The 23688-nt window shown below is 34.1% G+C and overlaps 3 protein-coding genes and 2 non-coding genes across 5 annotated transcripts; 2 read left to right on the top strand and 3 right to left on the bottom strand.

Annotated features, from left to right (window-relative positions):
• Positions 1-64: 64 nt before the first annotated feature.
• Positions 65-136, bottom strand: TRNAQ-CUG. The gene has a single exon. It is a non-coding gene; the product is annotated as a tRNA-Gln (tRNA).
• A 79-nt stretch (positions 137-215) lies between these two features.
• On the bottom strand, positions 216-287 carry TRNAQ-CUG. The gene has a single exon. It is a non-coding gene; the product is annotated as a tRNA-Gln (tRNA).
• Positions 288-751: 464 nt separating this feature from the next.
• Positions 752-1807, top strand: LOC115999716 (protein N-lysine methyltransferase METTL21A-like). Its single transcript, XM_031239605.1, has one exon. It carries the CDS (start codon positions 851-853, stop codon positions 1616-1618), a length of 768 nt encoding a protein of 255 aa, XP_031095465.1. The 5' UTR covers positions 752-850; the 3' UTR covers positions 1619-1807.
• Positions 1722-10160, bottom strand: LOC115999715 (nucleolar protein 6). The gene is made up of 26 exons (XM_031239604.1): positions 9921-10160; positions 9648-9809; positions 8911-9076; positions 8658-8774; positions 7846-7979; positions 7600-7759; positions 7218-7285; positions 6787-6885; positions 6220-6335; positions 5691-5865; positions 5471-5581; positions 5290-5368; positions 5066-5209; positions 4860-4973; positions 4543-4664; positions 4376-4458; positions 4169-4293; positions 3943-4063; positions 3715-3852; positions 3446-3575; positions 3164-3289; positions 2717-2809; positions 2520-2625; positions 2294-2436; positions 2113-2199; positions 1722-2032 (listed from the first exon to the last, which is right to left on the bottom strand). The coding sequence occupies exons 1-26, from the start codon at positions 10068-10070 to the stop codon at positions 1907-1909; spliced, it is 3195 nt and encodes a 1064-aa protein (XP_031095464.1). The 5' UTR covers positions 10071-10160; the 3' UTR covers positions 1722-1906.
• Positions 10161-21399: 11239 nt separating this feature from the next.
• LOC116000144 (GATA transcription factor 19-like) lies at positions 21400-23071 on the top strand. The gene is made up of 2 exons (XM_031240177.1): positions 21400-22219; positions 22462-23071. The coding sequence occupies exons 1-2, from the start codon at positions 21755-21757 to the stop codon at positions 22768-22770; spliced, it is 774 nt and encodes a 257-aa protein (XP_031096037.1). The 5' UTR covers positions 21400-21754; the 3' UTR covers positions 22771-23071.
• The last annotated feature ends 617 nt before the right edge of the window (positions 23072-23688 follow it).

Here is a 23688-nt window from a genome sequence, read left to right as displayed (position 1 = left end):
ATCCATATATATATTATATTTTTTTCTAATAAAATAAAATAAGTATTAACTGTATGGTGGCAAAAGGTTCCACCGAGATTTGAACTCGGGTTACTGGATTCAGAGTCCAATGTCCTGACCACTAGACCATGGAGCCATTTGTTCTTTTCTTTTTTCAATTTAAACAGTTGAATGAAAATATTGCTTTTCATGAGAGTGTCTAGTATGGAAGCAAAAGGTTCCACCGAGATTTGAACTCGGGTTACTGGATTCAGAGTCCAATGTCCTGACCACTAGACCATGGAACCATTTATTCGTTGTTGTTCAATTAAGTTGAGTATGATACTTTACATGTTTTTCTACTATGATTACATGTTTCATTACATATTGATGATTTTATTAATACGGAGTAAATGGAAAAATGTTTTAAAAATTTTGACTACACTTTTTCTCTAAATTAATTAGAGCATCGTGTAAGCAAAATGTTTTAAAATTTGTAAATATTGTTGAGCATAAATATATTAAAAATTAAATTTAAATGACTAACTCATTGCTATTTAATGCTACGTGCATGTCTTTTTTTGTTTTCGCTTTCAAAGTACCACATCACAAAGAGCTAATATTGTTTTCACTGAGGAGAGCCGCTAGACCACAAGATTTTTAGTAAGGTTTGAGATGTTTTTAGTCAATAGTAAATTTCCCTATGGCGGGGGAGGCAGGATAGTAATTTTATTTTTAAAAGGAAAATAGAAGCCCCACGAGTCCACGACCCCACAGACGTTTACTTACTTGTTGAGGGTTCAGCAAGACCCATTGGGTTTAAGACGAGCGCCGCAATCGTAGCGTCAAATCGAGCGCCGACGGAGCGACCATGACTGACCAGAGTAACAACCCCCATGACGGAGAAGATTCCGACGAGGTCAACCCCTTCACAATGCTCCTCCGAAGTGAAGAAGGCAACAACGAATCAGTTCCTCTTCAAAATCAACTCTACAATCTGCAATCAATCCAGTCCGCCATATCCATCAGGCAGCTCCCTTCTCAAGGCCTTTCCTTCCAGCTCTGGCCCGCCGCCGCCACTCTCGTTAACCTCCTCGACGGCCGCTTTCACCTTCACCCTAGCCTCTCCGCCTTCCTCGCGGGAAAGCGCGTCCGTATACTGGAGCTCGGTTCCGGCACTGGCGTGGTGGGAATAGCCGCGGCGGCGACACTGGGGGCTAGCGTTACCGTCACGGATCTCCCTCACGTCCTCCCCAACATTCAATTCAACGTTGACCTAAACTCCGGAGTCCTGGAAAACAACGGCGGCGCTGTTGACGTGGCGGCTCTTTCCTGGGGGGAAATGAAGGACATGGAAGCCATTGGGAGAGAGTATGATCTATTGCTGGGATCTGATGTAGTGTATCACGATCATCTCTATGATCCTCTGCTCAAAACTCTGAGATTCTTCCTGTTAGGCGGCGAAAGGAAGACGGCGTTCGTAATGGCTCATCTGAGGAGATGGAAGAAGGAATCGGCGTTCTTCAAGAAGGCTAAAAAGGTGTTTGATGTTGAGATCATACATAACGATCCTCCATTGGATGGATCTCGTATTGGCGTCGCTGTTTACCTGTTCGTCGCAAAGTCCATTGACAAATGATCATCGTCGCTATTTACATTTTCGTCTCAAAAACTTGTTTGATTTGATTGCAACTCTAAGTTCTATCAGTCTTTGAAGCCGTAGACAATGATGATCTTAAAACTGAAAAAGAAAAAAGGATTCCTCTCAAGAAATTATATACATGTTCTGCCGCAATGCAATGCGGCAACTATCTGTTGTCCTTTGAAAGTCAGTTGGCCAAAATTTTGCAGTGTTTGAATAGAAACACTAATCATCAAAATACTGATATTACACATAATGATCAACTTCTACAAAAGTGAAACTGTTTCATTGGCTTAATTTTCGGGCTTTAAGGAAATGAATACTTCTCACAAAGCCTTTACCAACTTCACCAACAGATTTCAGTAGATCAAGTGGATCTTCGCCCTCAGCCATGGAATCCCTTCCTCGTTTCTGGAGCAGACAACACAAGGATTAGGATGGTAAACAGCGATGAGAAGTTAAAGAAGTTTAATATATTGTATTCTGCATACCTTTGAACTAGCTTTTCCCCAAGTGAGACCGATGGCATCACCACCCAACGAGTCATACCAGATCTTGAACGTGTCTGGAAATTCTCTCTGCAGAAAAGCAACAACTGTAACCAATTTGAAACAGAAAAGAAGCGAAGCAATGTCCAAGTGAAAACGTCGGGGACTCGGGGGTAGCTCATACCTCAATTTCACTAATAAAGCACCTCAGTGGATCAAAGTTCACCATCAGCTTAGATTTCAATTCCTCAGACCTCCCTCTGAGGTCTGCGGGAACAATGAAAGGATGGAAAATCTTGGTTGGTTTGCCATGCAACACACACCGTCCTAAAATAAACCAACAATGGTATTATATTTCAGAAATTTTATCAGGAGGGAAGAAGATACAGAGAAAAAGTTACTGAAAAAACCTTGTTCGAGTTCAGATGGGAAAAGAAGATGGTGTGGATAGGGTAATTTGTCTCTGTGAAGAAGAACAACGGCGTCATAATTGTTTAAAGGTGTGCGGAAAAGGCACTGCAAGTCAGAAAAGAACACTATAATCAGTAATTCAGTTGAGCAAGTATCAAATAATTTAAAGACCAAGATGTGCAGATACTATGCTCACCTTCCAGACAGAAGAATCACATTCATCTTGGGAAATCAGTTTGGTTAACAAATTTGCACTGCTAGTTGCATATGCCACTAATCTCTTAAGCTCCTTGTAAACAAAGCATGTGCATTAACTTCATATAGTAATACTCAATTAATAACAATAATAATAATAAATAATAAATAAATAAATAAAACAATAATAATAATAAAAGATCACTTGGGCGGTGGGATCAGCTTCAGCCTTCAGGCTGAACTGATATGATCTCTTAAAAGAAAGGGAGGTTATAGCTCTGAAAAGTTAAAAGATGACAGATTTTTCATAAAAATTGGAATTTTTGAAGTCATTTCTGTACTTAAAAAGCAGCTGAGCTTATATCCCTTATGACTTACGAGAAGGTAGCCACTGATTCTTTAAAAATAAAGATAGGGAATTTTGACTTTATAGAGAAACTATACTTACTGTCATTGCTGGTGTTGATCTGGTCCAAGTTTCAGAGGCGAGGTCATATTTAGTAGCCAAAAACATTGCTGGACTTACATCATGCATCTTTGTTTGTGATTCTTCTCTGCTTTTTTTAAAAGCCACCTGTCAAGTATATATTGATACACATAAACACACATAACACAGGCCATGCAGAACTGTTACCGCATAAAAAAGAGGGCAAAATGAGGGTCGGGATGGGAAGGAACAAATCAAAACAGAAAGAATGATCATGGAAGTTAATGTTAAGTTGGCACTTGCATTGATTTTCTTCATATCCTCGGTTGTAAAATCACTTCCTTCTTGCTTTTCCTCATTGGTAGAAACACCATGAAAATCAATGACCAGAGGAGAAAACATCCAGTCATATTCTGACAATAATCTCAAGAACCTGTTTCAGATAGAGCATTGAAATTAAAGCAACCAACTTGCAAGAAATTCTTGACAGATGTAGCAAGTGCAATTGTGTGGGCGTGAGAGAGAGCACAGCAACTGGTACAATAAATGCCACCTAAACTGTCGTAGTCTACCTAAGGAATCCAGTTATCCGAGAGTAAGGAGGATCAAATGGCAAAGGACTCAGAAACAAATGAGCTACCAACAACTCAATGGCCTCCTCTGCCAACAAGGTGGAAAAGAGATGTGCAGATACCCAGCGTTTTGCCAGACTACAAAATAAAGAGAAATTATAAGTAAGCCTAGAAGCCAAGGAAAGGTGAGAGAGCAGGAATTCAGGAAGGGTGGAGTAAAATTCTCACCGAACAACTGGCCCATAAATTGGATAACGACCTCGTAAGCCATTGATCTTGCCTGCATGAATGTTATGTAGGAGGAGCTCTTTATCTGCAGTGAGCACCAACTTCGACGGACCAGAATTAACTACCGAGCAAAAAGAAATCCCATGAGTACATGATAGTCTTTTTTTCTTTAAGTAATATATATATATATATAACATATAACCATGACAAGCAAGAAGTACCATACTTTGCCCATTTACCAAACTCAGAGCTCTCTCATGCAAAATTTTAAGGCGGAATGCAAATCCAGACATTAGAACCTCCACATCATCCTCCGTTGCTGTACATGTCATCCCCCAATTGTTCTGAAGACTGTCATGAGAATGTAATTGGAGAAGTCAATTCCTAATTGATATAGCAGTCATTTCAAGGCAAAGCATCAACAAAGACCAACCTTTCTCCAATATTGAGAAGAAATGCAGATTTTGTCTTCTCTATAGCAACTTCATCCATTGGCCAATTTCCTGAGCCTTCCAGCTATTAACAATGAATTCAAAATAGTCTTGAAAAATACCATTTGGATAAAACAGGAAAAAGAAAGTACAGAGCAGCTATTCATGCCTGGATTGCAACTTCAAGTGGCCGTAGACAGGTAGAAATAGGCTTCTGTAGTTTTGTGTCAATGCCCTTTTCATATGCCAGAGGATGGGGTGCAGGGGGGAAGACTGAAGTCAGCCTGAAAGCTGTGACTAATGGTAAGTGCATTGGAAATTTAAGTTCCGACATGTATCAATAAAATCAGTAACATAAAAGAACAAGGATCTAACTCTTACTTGCACTTGCCTGACTTTTCATTCTTTATTTTCATCTTTAGTTGGGGAAAGGGAGATGGAGGGCATAAAGAATGTAGTTAGGATGCCAGAGTAAAGAAAACAAACCTGGGTCAAGAGCTTGAACGCTTGACACCTTCAAAGGAATATCATTTAGTTGACGCAAACGCTTTGATAGCTCTTCAAATGCTCCCAAAAGAGTAGTTGAGAAAGATATAGGATCTAAAATTTGTAAGCTTGTTTCAATTTCTTAGCACTATTCAAGATTAGAGATTTAAAAAAAAAAAAAATTAAAAAGCAGTTAATAGCCATACCTAAATCCTTCTGGAGAAGAGTGAAATCAAGTTGGCCAGCAATGGGAATGATATTCTCTTTGGTAATAGATAAATGGCGTGATAAAACATACTCAACTATATCTTTCATAATGAGATGCTTTTCCCACTCTTTACACTCCCATACTGGATAATGCATGGCCCATGTTAATACTCTCTTAATTCTAATCATGGAAGACAAATAACCATAATTATGATCACCTTACCTGCAACTTCAGCAATTCTATTATCACGAAACTGCCGTAGTGTTGCCTTATCTCCCCAGAACTTACGAAACTCTAGAGCCTATCATAACATATGACAAAAGAATATTATTTCCCCAAGTCAAAACAGTAAAGAAGTCTCTTCACAAAAAAAAAACAGTAAAGAAGTAATATCAGTAAGTACCTTATCTTTTTCCTCATGACTAGGGCCCATGATAGCCTTCTTAAAGGCTGCCTCAGCAGAACTGACTGAAATCCCAATAAGCAATGGTTCTCCATCCCATAATAACATCCCCTAAAAGTATTAACAATTACAACAATACAATATAAATGAATATATATACACACACATATATATATACAAAACCTGATATTATAGGTTAAGTACAACTGAGAAATACTACCTCCTCAAAATTGCCTCCATACACAGTATTTTTCCAAATAACACGAACAAGCTTAGATCTGTCTGTCAACCCTTGATTCAAGACAGAAAGAACCTTGTTCTCATAAGATCTCCAACATTCATCGTCCAAACAAAATCCCAATTTACGAAAGTCATGGTGTCCCTGCAGATTCAATCTAAAGAGTTGCCAAGAATCAATGAGTTGTTCCATAGCAAAACTTAATAATTGATAACTATTTCATTTGGCAATTAGCTGTAAATAGCAGCATAATGATTATATATTGCCCCCTCCCAAAAAAAAAAAAAAAACTTGCAGAGCCCTAGGATCTACAAATAAGAACTCCCACCCTTCTCTAAAAGGAAAGGAAAACTGGAAGGAAAAAAAAAAAAAAAAAAGGAAAATAAAATTCAGAGATTCAAGTCATGGCAGATTTTGGCAATAAACTATTTAATTGAAGTATGCAAGACGTTACAAATATACAGACAAAAAATGAACAGAAACAAATTATTACTCCCTTAAAGCAATTTACCTTATGCAGTAGTCATATTTGGCAGGAAAATCAATCTTTGTCATAAAAAGCTCATCAAATCCACCATCTCTACAATTTTTAATGCAAATAAGTGCCAATCGAGCCTCATTCCGAAGCTGAATGCAGAACAAACACAATCATCTAGTGAGTGGATACCCATAAAATAATCCATTTAGTGTAACAAATAGACACATATCTTATAAGACAGAACTCACAACTTTTTGGCAGATACCGCTAATCTAAATGCTAAATTCATTGGTAAACGAATTTGCATCAAATAGTAATGCAATAGGTGCAATCAGTATTAGTATGCCTAATCCAATTCCCTCAGTTTCATTGTGATTATCACATCTTAACTTGCACCACATTACCCTCAATTCAATTTGAGGGCGAGACAAGGACAAGGAAACACGTGTGACATTCAGGATAGTTGGGGAAAGGGGTAAAATATGTCTATTAAGGAAATTGGCCAGTTAAACTGACATGGCCATAAAAAGAAATATGTACAGCTGTAGTGAAACTGATGGAGAATTAATAGAATGCAAAAATAACATGGAGATGGACCACCTCTTGGAAACCACTCTGTGACAAGCGGAATGCCAGATTGAGTTCTATAGATGAATTGCAAATAACCACAGGAAATTGTTGGAAGAATATTCTTCTGTCCTGAAATTCCATTAGAGATGAATGTCAACAAAACCAATGCCAAAAACATCTATGCAGATGGTTATGAGAAGCAACAAGTTGCCGATCAAAGTCATAGGAAGCATAGAAAATATAGCTTTTACATCTAGGTAGGCAGTAGGAGCACTGTCAAGGACATGGGACTGTAAGACTTATACAAAAAATCAGTGCTTCTGAGCAGCTTGAGATGCAACAAAAGCATCAAATTACAGGAAAAAAAATGATGAAATAAAACTAGTACATGACAGTAAAAACACGTGCACACACAATAAATAGAATACAACACAGTCAACAAAAAATTATTGAGAACTTACCTTAATTGAATCACTGTTTTCACCTTCTACCTTAAATAAGAGTCCCTGATCCCAAATTTTAGAATTTGCTGAAATCATAGTTTAAGGGCAATTAGTAAAGCAGAAATCATTGATTTCCCCACCCCCGGAAAATTATTAGCTTGCCCTAGCATTATGGATGTGAGTGGAATTTCAACAAGAGATGACTACTTTCACTTATCAGGAATTTCTATTAATCACTCCCCATCATTTAACAGAACTTAGGAAATAAGAAATCATGAATCTGGGGGAATCTATACTCCCCATTTTTATGTAATAATAATAATGCAGGAACTCTTTATCATAATTGTTGCAAAACCAAAATAAGAATAAATTGAAAAAGGAAAAAGGAAAAAGTATATACCAATAAATTCCAGTGTGACACGAAATATTTGCATTGCAGTCATTATGTTCTTTATACTGTTGCTACCAGTTCTTTTTGCAAGGAAGGCAATTATAAGAGAAACTAGAAATCCATTTAAACAATCATGGACATATATTGAACTCCTCTGGCGAGCCCAAACCTACACCATCACAATCAGTATAAGATTCCTCGATAAGTAGCAAGTTCATAATTAAGACCAAATCATGCAAATATAGGTTTCCATACTTTAAGCAGTATCAGAGCTTCTTTCAATTCCTTCCATTCAGAAAAGGTGCTCTTAATGAATTCAGCATTATACTCTATGAACAAATCTTCCAATATACTACTGTTGTATTTTGGTGTAGCCTGTATAACATCTCCTGATGACAAGACAAAAAAAAAAAAAAAAAAAAAAAAAAAAAAAAAAAAAAAAGAAAAAAAAAAAAAAAAAAAGAAAAAAAAAAAAAAAAAAAGAAAAAAAAAAAAAAAAAAAGAAAAAAAAAAAAAAAAAAAGAAAAAAAAAAAAAAAAAAAGAAAAAAAAAAAAAAAAAAAGAAAAAAAAAAAAAAAAAAAGAAAAAAAAAAAAAAAAAAAGAAAAAAAAAAAAAAAAAAAGAAAAAAAAAAAAAAAAAAAGAAAAAAAAAAAAAAAAAAAGAAAAAAAAAAAAAAAAAAAGAAAAAAAAAAAAAAAAAAAGAAAAAAAAAAAAAAAAAAAGAAAAAAAAAAAAAAAAAAAGAAAAAAAAAAAAAAAAAAAGAAAAAAAAAAAAAAAAAAAGAAAAAAAAAAAAAAAAAAAGAAAAAAAAAAAAAAAAAAAGAAAAAAAAAAAAAAAAAAAGAAAAAAAAAAAAAAAAAAAGAAAAAAAAAAAAAAAAAAAGAAAAAAAAAAAAAAAAAAAGAAAAAAAAAAAAAAAAAAAGAAAAAAAAAAAAAAAAAAAGAAAAAAAAAAAAAAAAAAAGAAAAAAAAAAAAAAAAAAAGAAAAAAAAAAAAAAAAAAAGGTATGACAATAGCCTCACAACACAAGGCAACAACTGAAATGTCTACAGGTAAACTACATGCAACCTTGATTCAGAGAACGAATATTGTTCCGCTCCAACCGCAGCTTTGATGGATTAAACAATGATGTTGCTGTGGGAATTATCCTTACAATGAATCCAGTCTTTTCAACCAGCTTTGCAGCTACAATAACAAAATATAATTCTCTTTTAGCTAATGAAATTGAGCCACATAGATCAGTGGCTAATTACAATAGCAAAATTATTTACAAATAATGAACCCATTAAATTAAATAATAGTCAAAGCATGGAATGAAAACCTGGCGAGACAACCAGTATAGGTTTCCGAGCCTCATTTTGAAAAGCAGACCACCTCAGACTATCAAATTGTGGCAAACCATCCAGATGCTTCTTGATTTTGCAAAGATAAAGAAATCTTTTAGCATGGTACCGGTGGTTCAAGTAGTCTTTCTCATGAAAGCACTCCTGCCAAAAGGGACATATATTGTATAATCAAAACGCTAAAAATAAGCAGCTACTAGATAAACTGATTTTTTTAATAATAAAAATATAAAAATGTCAGAAAACAAAATAAACAATCCAAATGTGCCACCCATTCTAATTGGCCCATAGACAGAAAATTGCAGTACTGTTACTCCAGAAGTTAACGTAACCCAATATACAATCAATTAAAGAGTTAGGAAGATATTATTTTTTGGGAGAAAAGGTCTCTATGGAAGTTTCTACTGAGGCCCTAACCTCTTAGTGCATCAGTGGATAAATAACCTCTTTTAACTGAATGTCTCAACTCATTTTTCTGTAAAACTAAAAATGGTAGTTCATCTGGAACATCAAAAATACATTTTTGGCACTAGAGATGAATTCTGTTAATGGCCTCGATATATCTATGCTTTCTTCTTCTTCTTCAGTGTGATGCTTTTGAGGGATTAATAAAGTTGCCACATTATAAAAATTCATGCAAATTCAAGATTGCAAACCCAAAAAATTTGCAAAATGAAGAGTCTTTTACAAACATATGCTCTCAGCCATATCATACCTTCGGCAAGCAAAGCAAAAGATCCACATTTATGTCTGGTTTGACAACGCATTGCATTGCATAACTACCTCCAATTTCTATCGACAATGGCTTCTTAAACGTAAACTCAACTTTATCAGCATTAATGTCTCTAATGAACCCCGGTGCTAAATCAGCAGTAACCTGCAAATAATTTTTTCAGCAACTTAAATATCAAATAAACAACAAAATTATAGTTTGCAAGCTGCCATAAACATGAATTTTGATTCTTCGAATCGGTTCGTGAGAAATGACCTTGTTCTCGGGGATTTTGTCGATGGCCTCTTTGATGGAGGAAACGACGTCGTTGATAATTTTGGTGTTTACCGGAGAATAATCGAGCTGGACCTCCTTCAACAGCTCGGAAATCCTCATTGTCATTGAATCCATAGAATCGGAAGCCATTGTTTCTGTGTAGCTCGGAGCTTCTAGCTCTTAATTGGTTAACTGCCGGGAGTCTAGGGTTTACACTTGGGGTTTTTCTTAAACCCTGAATCTTGATTTACCGGCTAAAACCTCTAATTAGGGACAGGTGGACAAGTAATGGAGCTTTTTATGTCTTATTTGGGCCCATAGCCCAATTATACTTTACCATTATTTTTGCCCATTTTCCTATTTGGGCTTTCGCAAATCTGACCAGCTCAATCATTATATCGTGGACCAGGATCCACAATGTACTGTGGACTCTGGTCCGAAACGACGTCGTTTAATAAGTTATGAGAAGTTGATGCGCGATGGACACCGCTTTGTCCGTCCAATTTCGTCCTGCGAAGGCAAACGCTGGTCATATTTTTTTTAATTGTGGCCATTTAGCGACGGTCAATGATGGTTGAACAACAATAATTTTACTAGTAACTTATTCGTTAGTCAGTACTAGTAAACAATGCTTATTTGATTTGTCTTAACAAGTTCAAGTGTTTACTTGCACATTTTAAAAGTTCATGAGATTTTTGTTCGTGTGTGTAAAATTCAAGGGCCTTTGATTATTGTTTTTATTTAAAAATAATTGTCATTTTTACTATTCGTAAATTGTAATTGTAAATGTTTCCAATATTTATATTTTCCATATTCATATTATTTAATTGTTTGTATATTTTGCACTCGTTAAGAGTAGTTTTTTCTCTTCTTTTTTTTTGAAAGGTTAAGAGTAGTTATTTTTAATTATTTTATTTAAATGATGAATGTTGTGTTCTTAATGATACTCATTAACATTTTTAATCTCACTGTTCTTGATTCTTTAACGTGTCATAGGAAATCGAATTTGAAACCAAACAAATCCTACACATATAACAAGAACAGACCAAACATGTACACAACCTAGCTGGGAGTTTGTGCATACGATAAGATTTTCGCGATTATTCCTGCCTTCAATTATTAATTAAACATTTCTGCTAAATGCCTGCTGTCGGCCGAGACTACATATTTTAAATACAAAAAGGTTAGACATCATACCGATGGATACTACATGCACCAATTTATGTTTTTAATTATTTTTTAATGTCTAGAGAAAATCACAACCTAATTTAAAAATGTATACTAGATAAATTTTATTTTTGTGTCAAATTATGTATGACAAGATCAATTGAGAGAGTATTATTCAGAATTGAACTGTAAACTTCAATATATAAAAGTCATACTTCACTCATGCACTCAACCACTATTTTCAACCACTATTTCCAAGGCATATGTTTTTTTTTTATTCATTAGTGAAGAAAAAAAGAAAATAAATTAAAATGTGCCAATTTATAGTATGATCAATTGATTTATGAGTAATTAATAATTAAAGAATTATTTGTGTGTGTATAAAATCCGGTTCATATGAGAATCATCTCCAATATGAGAACTTGTGGTCTAATATGAGTTCTTCATTTGGCAAAATCTAATGGTTAGAATTTAATGGGTATTTTAAAATTATTTTTTTATTTATCACGTCAGGGACATTTATGCAGTTTTTTGCGTAGTTTCTTTGCAGACAGTTTTCTTATAGATAATGATGCATGCTTTTAGGAAATTATAACTATGATTTAAGGAATTTGTTTCGGTTATTTTCCTTCATTCTTCTTTTGGTTTGTTCTGGTGCCAGTGAGTACTACTGCTCGGTATGGCTTCATGTTTGACTCTCTTTGTGTGTGTGTGTGTGTTTTTGTTTTGTTTTGTTTTTTGTTTTTTGTTTTTTGTTTTCTTTTGCAATTCGTTGGAGTATGTTTCTTATTAGTTTTGTAGATTAATATGTGATTTTAGGAGGGGGTGCACTGTAGGCCGTTGAACTGTGCATTGGGGCGCTAGGTGCAATGCAATGTAGGACTGTGAGTTGTGCATTGGTTGGAGTGCATCAGGTATAGTTGTTGGCGTGAGGTTATGCATTTGGATTTTTTTTTTTGGTCGCTAGGGAATATTTGTGATGTGGGGGTGTGGATTGGTGTGCTTAGTGCGGTACATCATAGGACGTTGGGATGTGCATTGGATGTTTGCCACGTGGTCAATTTTGTGGAGTTTAGAGTTTAGGGTTCAGAGTTTAAGTAGGGGTTTAAGGTGTGCACTTACAAAATGTTGTACACATTTGTGCAGAGTAAAAGTTGTGCATTGCTAGTAATAAATGTATTCATTTTGTGGCGCAGTATTGTGCATTCTTTTTTAGTATGGCTAAGCCATGAATTGGAGGTCAAAGATGTGCAATTAGAGAATGTTGTACACCTTTGTGCATTTCAGAGTAAAAGTTATGCATTCTAGTAATAAAATTCGTTGTGCTTTCTTTGAGGCAGTACTGTGTTATAAACTCTATGTTAGTATGTTTGAGCTCTGAATTGGAGGTCAAAGATGAAGGAGATTATATTTTATAAATTTTGAATCACAGTACATAACAATGAGGTGGTGAAGCAAGAATAGGAATGTGTGGATTTTGTGCTAATTTAGCGGTTAAAGTTTTATTATTGTGAACAAATATACACTTAGAGGCCTAATATGGATGATTTTTCATCATAAAATAACTTTAAAAAATATGGATTAACAACCGACCGTAGATGAAAAAGAATTGATAGCCTAGATTAGACCATAGATTCTCACTTGAAGATTCTGTGAACCAAACGTGCTAATACCTAGGAGGTTAGAAGTTGAGGTTTTGGACGTACTATACGGACTCTATGTGGCATCGGCTAAGGGATATAGATGTGTCATGATCAAGATGAATTTTAAGAAAGTACTATCAAAATTTGTTAATATGTAATGGTGTGAGAAGTAGATAATTGTAGGAAAGAATTCGAGAGGGAATGGAAGGTTCAAGTCTATCATATATGTTGAGAGCATAAAAAGCAGTTGACCATATAGAGAATTTCATTCTAATAGTTTAAAGTTAGGGCTAATCATATTCGTACGGTTGGATAGAACCTTATAATGAATTTTAAAATAATTACATTATAATGGTTTAAACATAAGTGTCACATCACCTCATCTATTATCCCATTAAAGTAGTGAACAACATGGGAATTGGTTTGATGAGAATTTGCGAAAGTGGTGGCAGGAAACATAGTAAGAATCGACGAATTGAAGGCGATGGAAAAGTTGGATGGGGAATCCGTCCAACATTCCTTTGGGCACAAGGCTATCCCCCCTCAAAGGAGACAATAAGAGGTTACAGTTTATTCTTTAGAGGTAAGATGATGTTGACCATATCTTCACTTTCCATTACTACCATACACTGCTCTTATTATTAAAGCCACTTCAATTCAATTCTCATCTTCGATCTAGACTCCCTTTTCCTCCTCTTGGGTTTATACATACATCTACTCTCCATATAGCTTATATAGCTTTCTTTTCCTTTACTCAATGTTCCCCTCCCCCAAGAAAATGAGGGGTGTAGTGTTACTAACCAGCTAAGTTTAAACGAGTCTAGCTGAATTATTCAATCTCAATTGGATAAATTTATGTTTGAATTGAATTCAATTCAATTCGATTACTGTTGTGTTGAACTCGAGTTCGAATAGTTCGAGTAATAAATTAAATCGAATTTAAGATACCCAACAAATTAAAATTATATTAAGTTTGGTCTAGTTTAAACTTCAGTTTTTTAAATTGAATCCAACTTTGAACTTTTGACTATTCAAACTCACCTTGACTAGATTACACCTATATAGCCACTGTCCGAGGTATACACGGGATAAATCATGTCTTGTAACCTTACCCAAAAAAGAACCATAAAGAGGTAAATCGACCTAGGTTGTCCATAGTGGGCCGCCTTTAACAAATTAAAGAAAGTCAATAAGTTGCTTCCGGTTGAGAGTTGAACTTAATTATAACCTTATGGTTACTAAGTCAACAATCTGACCAATTTGAATGAAATTGCATCTAATTAAATTATCTATTTTTAAAAAAAAAATTAAAAAAAATTAGGAAAAAACTAAAGAATTGAAGTAAATATTATATTAGTTGCATTGATCGGCTAGACGGGAAATAAAAAAGAAAAAAGTAGAATGAATCAGGCTCGAAACGTAATGGTCAATCAAGAGAAGATCAGAATAGCAAGTAAAATCGAGAATACATGTAATACAACTTATACGTTCATTGTCTTGAATCCTTTATATTCTTCATACTGCATTCTCCTTTAACTAGGGTTACATGGTAAAAGCATCACTAGACCAATCTCCAACTCACTCCTACAGACAATCAAGAGAAAGCTATCTAGAGAGAGAGAGAGAGAGAGAGTTCAAAAAGAAGAGGTATATAGAAGAGAGTGAGATTCATTATATTCCAGTTGTATCTTGTCGCTTTCGAGGAATAAGCTAAGCTCTATTTAAACATATTCTAAACCTTTAAACATTATTGTTCGCACACTCTTAATTGCCTTACATGCATCATGTGTCATGCCCTTTACTAATAAAATTTTGAATTTCTGTACCAAAAAGCCACGGATTTAATTTTTTTTTTTTAAATATCCTCTTGATCAAACATATTGTACATAATTTTTCTAGTGTGATTTACGTACCTATCATGTGTGATAAACATGTTGAAGCAAAATGGAGTCAGTACTACCTCCACTGAAACTTAATTTCATAACCTCCAATATGAAAGAATCGCTACATGTCATCTGAGCATAATGTGATTGGCAAACATTTCATACTAAATTACTAAAATTTAAAGATTTAAATATAATGGTGATGATCGGAAAACTCTTTATATACATATTATTTTTTGATAATGAGAAAAATTCATAATTACCACTGAAAAGTGTGCACGGAATAAATATGGTTTTTGCATAATACATAATAGTCTGCAAATCATACATAAAAAGTAAATTACACTAAAAAAGGACTTGACTGATACAGCAAATTCAATAGAGAAAACATTGATAAAATTAAATTCGTGACTTTTAAATACGAAAGCTATAATTCTATCAACTCGATCACTTATTTTCAGACCAAATCAATTAGTTCAATGATGACAAAGTGATAAAATATAGCACCAAAATCTACGTTGTTTGATTTAGATGCATGCATGGGTGCATGGATGCATGCAAATGGCGCGGCACAAGAATTTATGACTAATGATTAGTCTTTTTGGGTTGGGGGGTTAGTGTTAATGCTCATGCAAAGTAGATATGCAATATTTGGAAAACTGGTCCAACTTCAAAAGTAAGTAGAGATCTGGCTGGGGAGGGCCCCACCAAATCCAACCAGCCACGTAGCATCATCATTCAAAATGATTTTATTGGTATGTATATCATGTATGATGACCAACTAATCACGACCTTGCAAGCGTGATTGCAAGAGTATGAGTATTTTTTTTTTTAATAAAAAGTTTCATTCATTTAATCATAAGTTAAAATTATTACAAATAAGATCGATGAAGCAGTATATCATTTTTTACCGTCTCGATCAATTAATATTTAAAAATATTTTTTTTTTAAATAAGATATTTTTTAGTACTATTAAGTCTATTATATTGTAGTATCTGTTTATACATACTTTCTCAACCTATTTAATCTTTTTTGCAAAATAAGATTAAATACACATGAATTCAAATTTTAAAAACTTGTTATGAGCTTATCTTTTTATCTGTTGGACACGTTAAAAATAGGGAAGTTGAATAATAGTAATAGCTAAGGTGAGATTCACATCACAATTTTAAATAAATCGAAGTTGTTGTTGTTTAGTTTGAAAGAGTATCTTTCAGAAAGTGAGGTTCTAATCGTCTCATTTGTCGAACTAAAGATGACACTAATTTCTAGATGATCTGATTCTCTCTTATTTGAATTGTTTTTTTTTTCTTGGTTTTGAATCTTTCAATCGAATCGATAATTCCATATATATACCAGAGGGAGTTGCTGTTTTTTGTTTGTTCGATCGGTTCCGGCTTTAGGGCATGATGATGATGATGAGTGGTAGGGTCATTGCTGTTTTTATTGTTTTTTGGCATTGTTTAGTCACTGTATGTTTACATCTTTCTACCACTTGTCTGTAGTTTCAGTTTACTTTTTTTTTTTTCTTTATTTAAAATAAAAATGTTTTAAAATATTTGTAGGTACGAATTACTTTTGTTGTCTTTTGTGTCGTTGCAAGTAATTTTCCATGTTTGAGTCAAAGAATGCTGTCTTAGACCACAAGGATCATAGGTTGCTTTGATGACTGACTGCAGAGTATCCCATTTTGATGATTCCAATCACCTTTCAATTCCTTTCCCTCTTACACCCACAAAATCCAAGGATCTCACACTCCCACCAATAAGTGTAGGCACGGGTTGAGATCGGGTTAAAGGATCCAATACCAATTACTCGAAAATTTTTATGTCTTATCTTTAAAATAGACTTTAAAGGCGTCTTGGGTTGGATTATATTTAAAAAAATTAAAAAATCCTTATCTGAACTGAAAATAGGCAAATTACTTCAGTTTTAAATGAGTTTGACACAATTTACTTTAAACCAACCTAGTTCGAGTTTAGCGGGTTGGATCTGATTAAAATTTTAAATTTTACCCAAAAAATTGCCTAGCATTACCCACCATTACTCATATTTAGATTATATTAAGGATGTGGACAAGATTGTAAGGGTTAATTACACTATTCTCTTAATTAATTGTGTAATAATAAATTATTTCAGTTTTTAGTTATAAGGTTGAGTCAATGTAACTCTTGATTATGTATCGAGGTAGCAATTTTGGTCATTTTTGTCACCATAGCCATTAGTTTTGTCTTACATTTTGTATACTTAGCTTTTCGATTATATTATCAAAAATGGAAGTAGAATGTAATGAGAATTATATTTTGAATAAGCTAAACACACATGCAATCATTTAACGTAGTTAATTTGTAACCTAACTTAAAGATCATGACTGACGTCGGTAGTGTAGGAGCTCCAATCCCATTGGAAACATGTATGGATTGGATCCCTTGTGTGCACATAAACATGAGGACTTTGAATCGCCACGTTGATGCATAATTAGGGTTGGCATAGAACACTAGTAATAAAAGAACAAATTACATTTGGTAATTAATGCTTATTTTAGGGGCAATTGTGCAATTAATTAGTCTTTTGGACTAGAGTTCAACTATAAGTAACCCTATAGCAAAAATCTTACTTAACATATGATAACGTTTCAAAAAAAAAAAAAAAAAAAACTATTATGTCCCTATTGGCTCGTCTAGCTGAAAAATTAGCTGGAAGTTAAAAAATTAGTAGCTAATAAACTAACTAATTAAAATTAAATTGTTTGATAAAATTAATTGTTGAATTAGGTAATAAGTGTAAAAAAACATTGAACGATAAACTAAAGATATTAGAATTTTGATTAATGAATGATAGATGGTGTCATTTTTATAAATTAATAAATATTAAAAAAAAATAAAAGTCATAGCTTATTTTATAATGCTACTTGGGGTAGCGTTTTAAAATAAGTTATTATGTTAAGCTCCCCATATTTTACCAACAACTTATAGCTTATTTATAGTACATGAGGTAGTGCGATTGAAGAATTTCAAAAATTGAAAATGAAATGCCATTTGCTCTTTCTAAGTTTACATCATAAGTTTGATACCTTGTGGTTCAGTGGTATCAAACCCTTCCCTTTATACGGGATATGGTGGGTTCGAGTCCCAGTGGAGGCAATATTGACTCTTATGCTTCGTTGAGAAAAGTAGTTATGAATAGATACTGCATTGTAATAGAGTCAGTAGTATTCAAAATACAATTATTTATTTTCATTGAATACTATGAATTAGTTAATCTATCACAAATTAAAAATAGGACAAACTTAGGGTGTGTTTGGATGGTGGGTTTAGGCATAGGGAATGAGTATGAAAGTGATTGCTTGTGTTTGGTTGATAGATTTTGTGAATGCTACTATGGGTTTGGAATACCCCATTAATGAGAAAACCCATACCCTTATTAAATAAGGGTTTCATCTCCCTTTCTCCTTTCTTCCTCAACTATTAATAATCATTCCCATTCCACCTAACTACCAAACATGCTAAATACTTTCACCAAAACCCATTACCATTACCAAGTATTTGATACCCATTCCGATTCCGATTCACATGTGCGAACTAAACGCACCCTTAATGCTCACAGAGAGGAAAAGTTAATCAGATAATACCATATCAAAAGGTGAATATAAAATGAGAAATTTAAAAAGAGTGTATAACGTTACTCTTTGAAAATCAACCAATCACATCACACTATATCAAATGGCTATCAAGACTAATATTTTTAGTTTCCTTAAAAAAAAAAAAAGAGTTTACTAGATCAATCTATCTAACTTATATAACTAATTAATTACAATTGTTTAAAGTATGAATGTTAAAATATTACCTATTAGTGACCAGGAACTTAAACTAGTATATCTCATTATGAGCCTTTATCGGCTAAGAGTATAAGGTGTACGGGTTTCACTAAAATCACACAATTAAGTAATGGTGGTAGCTTTTAAAAAAAATAGTGGTTGTAGACTTTTACCTAAATCAAATAACTCATATTGATATTTCAATCAAGGAATAATGGTCAAATAAGATATTCAATTATACAACAAACTATAATTGATTGAATTGAGTCATTGAATTTAAAAAAAAAAAAAGTATAATTAAGTCCCCGAAGAATGCAAAATAATGCAATTCAACTTAAAATGACATGCTGACTTGATAACATGATGATGTGGCGGTTACCAAATTTTTAAAAATATTTCTTAAACTTTTATTTTGATGAGGCAAAACAATTTATTGTGTAAGTGGATGACTTATTTGACTATTATTTCTTCAATCAATGATAAATTATGATTATTAATTATTTTTTTTCAAAAAAAAAATCAGTCTTCTACCAATCAATCAACATTTCCCCAGTATAAAATTATACTGATTGACAGATGGTGGTAATTTTTGGTTCAGTTCACGTGATTCCAGGGTACGGCAACTGAGGATCATGAACATATGATACTGTTTGTTATTTAGCGTAGTATAATGTGTATCAATTTCTAGTTTGGTTTCATATGGTGGACTGGTAGATTGGACCGCATAAACCAACTAACCAAAACTCTCATTACACTCAGAATTTTTTCAGATTAAATTATGGAAATTTTGAAATTTTAGTTCGAGTTATAAGCTTACCATTTGTCCTATGTTTTTGTTAAAGTGATGCTTTTTTTATTCTTTGATACCTTAACAATTTTGATATAATTTATAATTATTTTATCTTATATCTTAGTTGATCAAACTAATAATGAAATTTAGCTTTTTATTTCTCTTTCTCCATATATCAAATCACACTCTAACTTCAAATTTTAGTGGCCACAAATGTTTTTGTTTGTAGTTAGAGTGTAATTTCCTTCCATTAGGATTTTTGATGGGAAATAAATAATAATATTGAGGAAATAGTAATTCGTTGTTGAACTACAATTCTACAAATTCTGGAGCGTGAAATTGTAATACCTAGAGGGTCCCATACTTATTGCAATTACATGGTTAGAGGGAGAGAATTGCAATTCCCTTGAACCAAACTATGGAATATAAAATTCTATCCAACCAAACACCCCCTAAGTGTGACCACCTCGATATACTTCCTAGTCCTTACACTCTATGGTATAAATGAAATTACAATTCTTCTACCAAACATCCTCTAAACGTTGTCACCTATACTCTTTACATTTTTTTTAGTATTACTATATTACTGACTCTATGACGATGTACATACTTTTTCAAAGTATTGAAGCCCAAATAACCAATGTTTTCATAGAAATTCAAATTTGCATTGTGATCTCTAATTTACATTTATAATAAACGAAGTATCACCTAATAGGCTAATAACTCTAGAGATTGAAATTGTAAGTCTTTCTTGAGATTAAAAATAAAAATAAAAAAGAAGTGTCGGTTCAAAATGTGACGTATCAGAAACAATCATTCAGAAGACAGGGTTCATAATAATCTTATAAATAATAATGTACTTATGTACCTGATATGTTGGCTGACTGAAAGGTGAGTAAAAGGAGGGAAAAGAGATTGGACCCATGAAGGGATATATTGACGAAGAAGAAGAAGAAGAAAAAAGCGGTTTAGATGGCGGTGGGGGCGACTCCATTTTCATTTTCATTGGGTTGAGGGGTGGCTGCGGACAGGGCGGGGTGGGGTTGGGTTGCGTTTTGGTTTTGAGCCACCTCGTGATCGGAGAAGGCAGATCCCTGGAAGACTGTTCCTGCTTGTCACGTGGCCTCTTTTGACTGCCATTATATATGCTCACTATATTATTATTTCTTTTAAAAAACTCTCTTGTATCAATTCAAAACAACAAGAGCAACAAAGCAATAATGTTATCTGTTTTTACAAAAATTATTTTTATTGGTTGTTATGGCGTAAGGTTGGGTTGGTCGAGTTCAGCCTTTACCCAATTTCAGATATTGTAAAGGTTGTGGTTTATTATGGAAATGTAGATATGGCGTTGTGCTTTATCATGTGGATATGTTAAATGATTACTTATTTATCACCAATTAGTTTTAAGTAAGATATGACAACCATATAACCAAATAACTAATAGTTACAATAATCACATGATAAATGACCCTGGAAGTAAACATAATGCAATACAGCGAGATCACGAGAGGGGAGGAAAGCACGAAGTGCATGGTGGGGGCGGGGGGAGGGGAGAGGGGTTGTTATATAGTAGTGACTACAAGGCTAGCTATACCACGAATGAGGTTTCTACTCTAGCCTTACTTGTACCTTAATGAACAATGTGGGTGAAAAAATAGTGATACCTCTTTTTTTTTTTCTCAAACATAATGTTTAATGTAAAGTTTTGAATAATTTCAACTAGTTTCAATTCATTATTAGATGTATGAATTAATATTACCATAAAAAACTGAACTTGTGAAATTACTTCTTGGTGTGCATTTCTCATTTGTGAAACTCTATATGCAAATTTTTGTGTGCAATAAATATTTTGCTAAAACAAGTATGAAACATCATGCCACAAGGGCATTGGTTTAGTGTGTATAACTTGATGTTAAGTATTGAAAGACTTGTGAATGGTTAATGGGTCTATGATATAATGCTTAGAATATACAAACTTAAATTATAAAAAAAGATTAAATAGAAGTAGTATAAAGTAGTATTTTGCAATATTTAATTATATTTCTGGGACATTGTGTGTACTAGTACGCAGATCGAAGACATTGTAAGTATACACTTCAAACTACATACAACTCAGGTTTTACTATAAATAGGGGAGCACTTGGCAATTGCCATAACACACACTATACACAAACACCCCTCTTTTTTCTCTCTCTCTCTATAGATACACAGTTCTTGGTCCCAATCAGCACCCAGCAGCGAAAAATCCAAAAGAAAAAAGAAGGAAAAAAAATACGGAGTAATAATGAAGGTGATGATGTGGTCATTTGGCGACAACATGGGATACTGCTAGTTTTGACTGGTTTTTGCCAGTTTATATTAACTGACAAACCTCTTCTCATCTCCCCAAAACCCCTCATTCAAACGTTGTTATATTATTATTATTATTGCCACTCGCTCTTCTCTTATTTTAACACTGAACTGAAGCGAGCAGGGCGGGGAGTATTATTTTAGAGAGAAGTGATCGAAGAAGTTAAGAAAAAAAAAAAAACATGATGCGCAGGTGTAGCAGCGGGTGCCATGGGAACATGGTGGGGACATGTTCATGTGGTCTGTTTCATCGTCACGGTCAAAATAGCGATGGGTCGTCTACTGCTTTCTCTATGTTCTTCTCATCTGCGCCTATTAATCACCGGCCGGGGGTTAATGGCTATGATTATGAAGATGCCCAGAATATGTATTCTTTTGCTTCTTCTTCTTCTGTGGATTGTACGCTTTCTTTGGGAACTCCTTCCACTCGTCTCACCACTGAGAACGAGAAACGAGGAGCTGATAATCATCACCGCAAGTCCGGTTTTTGCTGGGATATCTTCCAGTCCAACAAACAACCGCCTTCATCCACCGCCGGGAATAAATCCGGCCGTGGCGGCGCCGCCGCCCCGGACGTCGCTCGCCGCTGTGCTAACTGTGACACCACTTCCACTCCCCTATGGAGAAACGGCCCCCGTGGCCCAAAGGTATATATTCAATTCTCATCAAATTGCATTCAAGTGTCCAGAAAATTCATAGTTACTATTTAAGCGTGTATCAGTAAACTCACTGTTTACCCTAATTGGTACAGGACCAGAGTTAGGTAAATTAAACCAGCCTAAAATTCAGTTAGAAGTTGAATTTATAACTGTCAAGTCAATAAACTGACTAATTTAGTTGATTGTTTTAACCTTTTAATGGGTTTCCACTAACTTATATGGATTTGCAGTCACTTTGCAATGCGTGTGGGATTCGCTACAAGAAAGAGGAGAGGAGGGCCAGTGCGGCGGCGGCCACCGCAAACGGCGGCGCTCCGGTGATGGACTCCCAATTCATAAACAATTCATGGGTCAATCATCACCACTACTCACAGACCCCACAGAAACTCTCCTGCTACCCTTCACCCTACGGCAACGAGTTCAGGTTCATCGAGGAAGACGACCGCGATTCCGACTCCGGCGCCGCCGGCATTTCCTTCCTCTCCTGGCGCCTCAACGTCGCCGATCGGCCCAGCTTAGTTCACGACTTCACCAGGTGAAAAAAGAAAAAAATACAAATCCGATCGAAGAAGCATACGTGGCTATCTAGCTCATTATTATGGGAATCATCTTTTTCTCTCCAGCTGTTTTTGTTTTATTCTTTTTGGTCTGTGTTTCATAGATTGAGTGAAAATGAGTTAATTCTATGTTGTCTGCCTTTTCTTCTTTTTAGTCGGTCAAGATCAAGAAGCAATTAGTTAAGTAGCTTAGTAGGGCTTTAACTTTTCACTTTGAAGATGATGATATATAATATATATAAATATATATACTCCGTAGTATATATACCAGTTGTAGCATCGATATGATCACTTTAAATGTTTTTATGTTTTCACATTTTCGTACGTTGTCGGAACACGTTAAACCGGGGCAATTAGTAAGCAATTTCAATATTTACTCCCAATTTAACCTTATAGGTTCGACAACTTAGATTGATTAATTTAGCAGTGATCTTTTATTGGTTAAGATTTCGAGACTAATTTTATGCAAAAGGCTTTAAAATTAACTCAAAGTCTTATATAATCTAGATTTTAACAGCCAATTTAGTTCGCTGGAAAATATTTGAAGGGAAATGGAATTGGAATTGTATGAAAAATAAATTTCAAAAAAAATGAATTTAATTATTTAATTGGTGAAAAAGAAATTATTGAGAATATGAATTTCATTATTTGATTGGGGATATGACTAGAGGCACATAACAAAATTTCACTAAATGCTTTAATATTCTCTCATTAATTATCATTAATCAAAGAACGCAAAATTAAATTTAAAACATTTAATTATTTGACAAGTTAGGGTTTTACAACTTGTATGTTAATGGGTAGAACTAACTTCTCACAATTTGGATCATTTAGTTAAAAGTGGGCATAACTAATATGTTAGTCCAAAATACCTAATCCATTCTCAATTTCTTGTTTTCC

Source organism: Ipomoea triloba, chromosome 12, assembly GCF_003576645.1.
Source record: "Ipomoea triloba cultivar NCNSP0323 chromosome 12, ASM357664v1".
Taxonomy (NCBI): domain Eukaryota; kingdom Viridiplantae; phylum Streptophyta; class Magnoliopsida; order Solanales; family Convolvulaceae; genus Ipomoea; species Ipomoea triloba.
The sequence above is the reverse complement of the archived record's forward strand: the minus strand, read 5'-3'. Positions and strand labels throughout refer to the sequence as shown.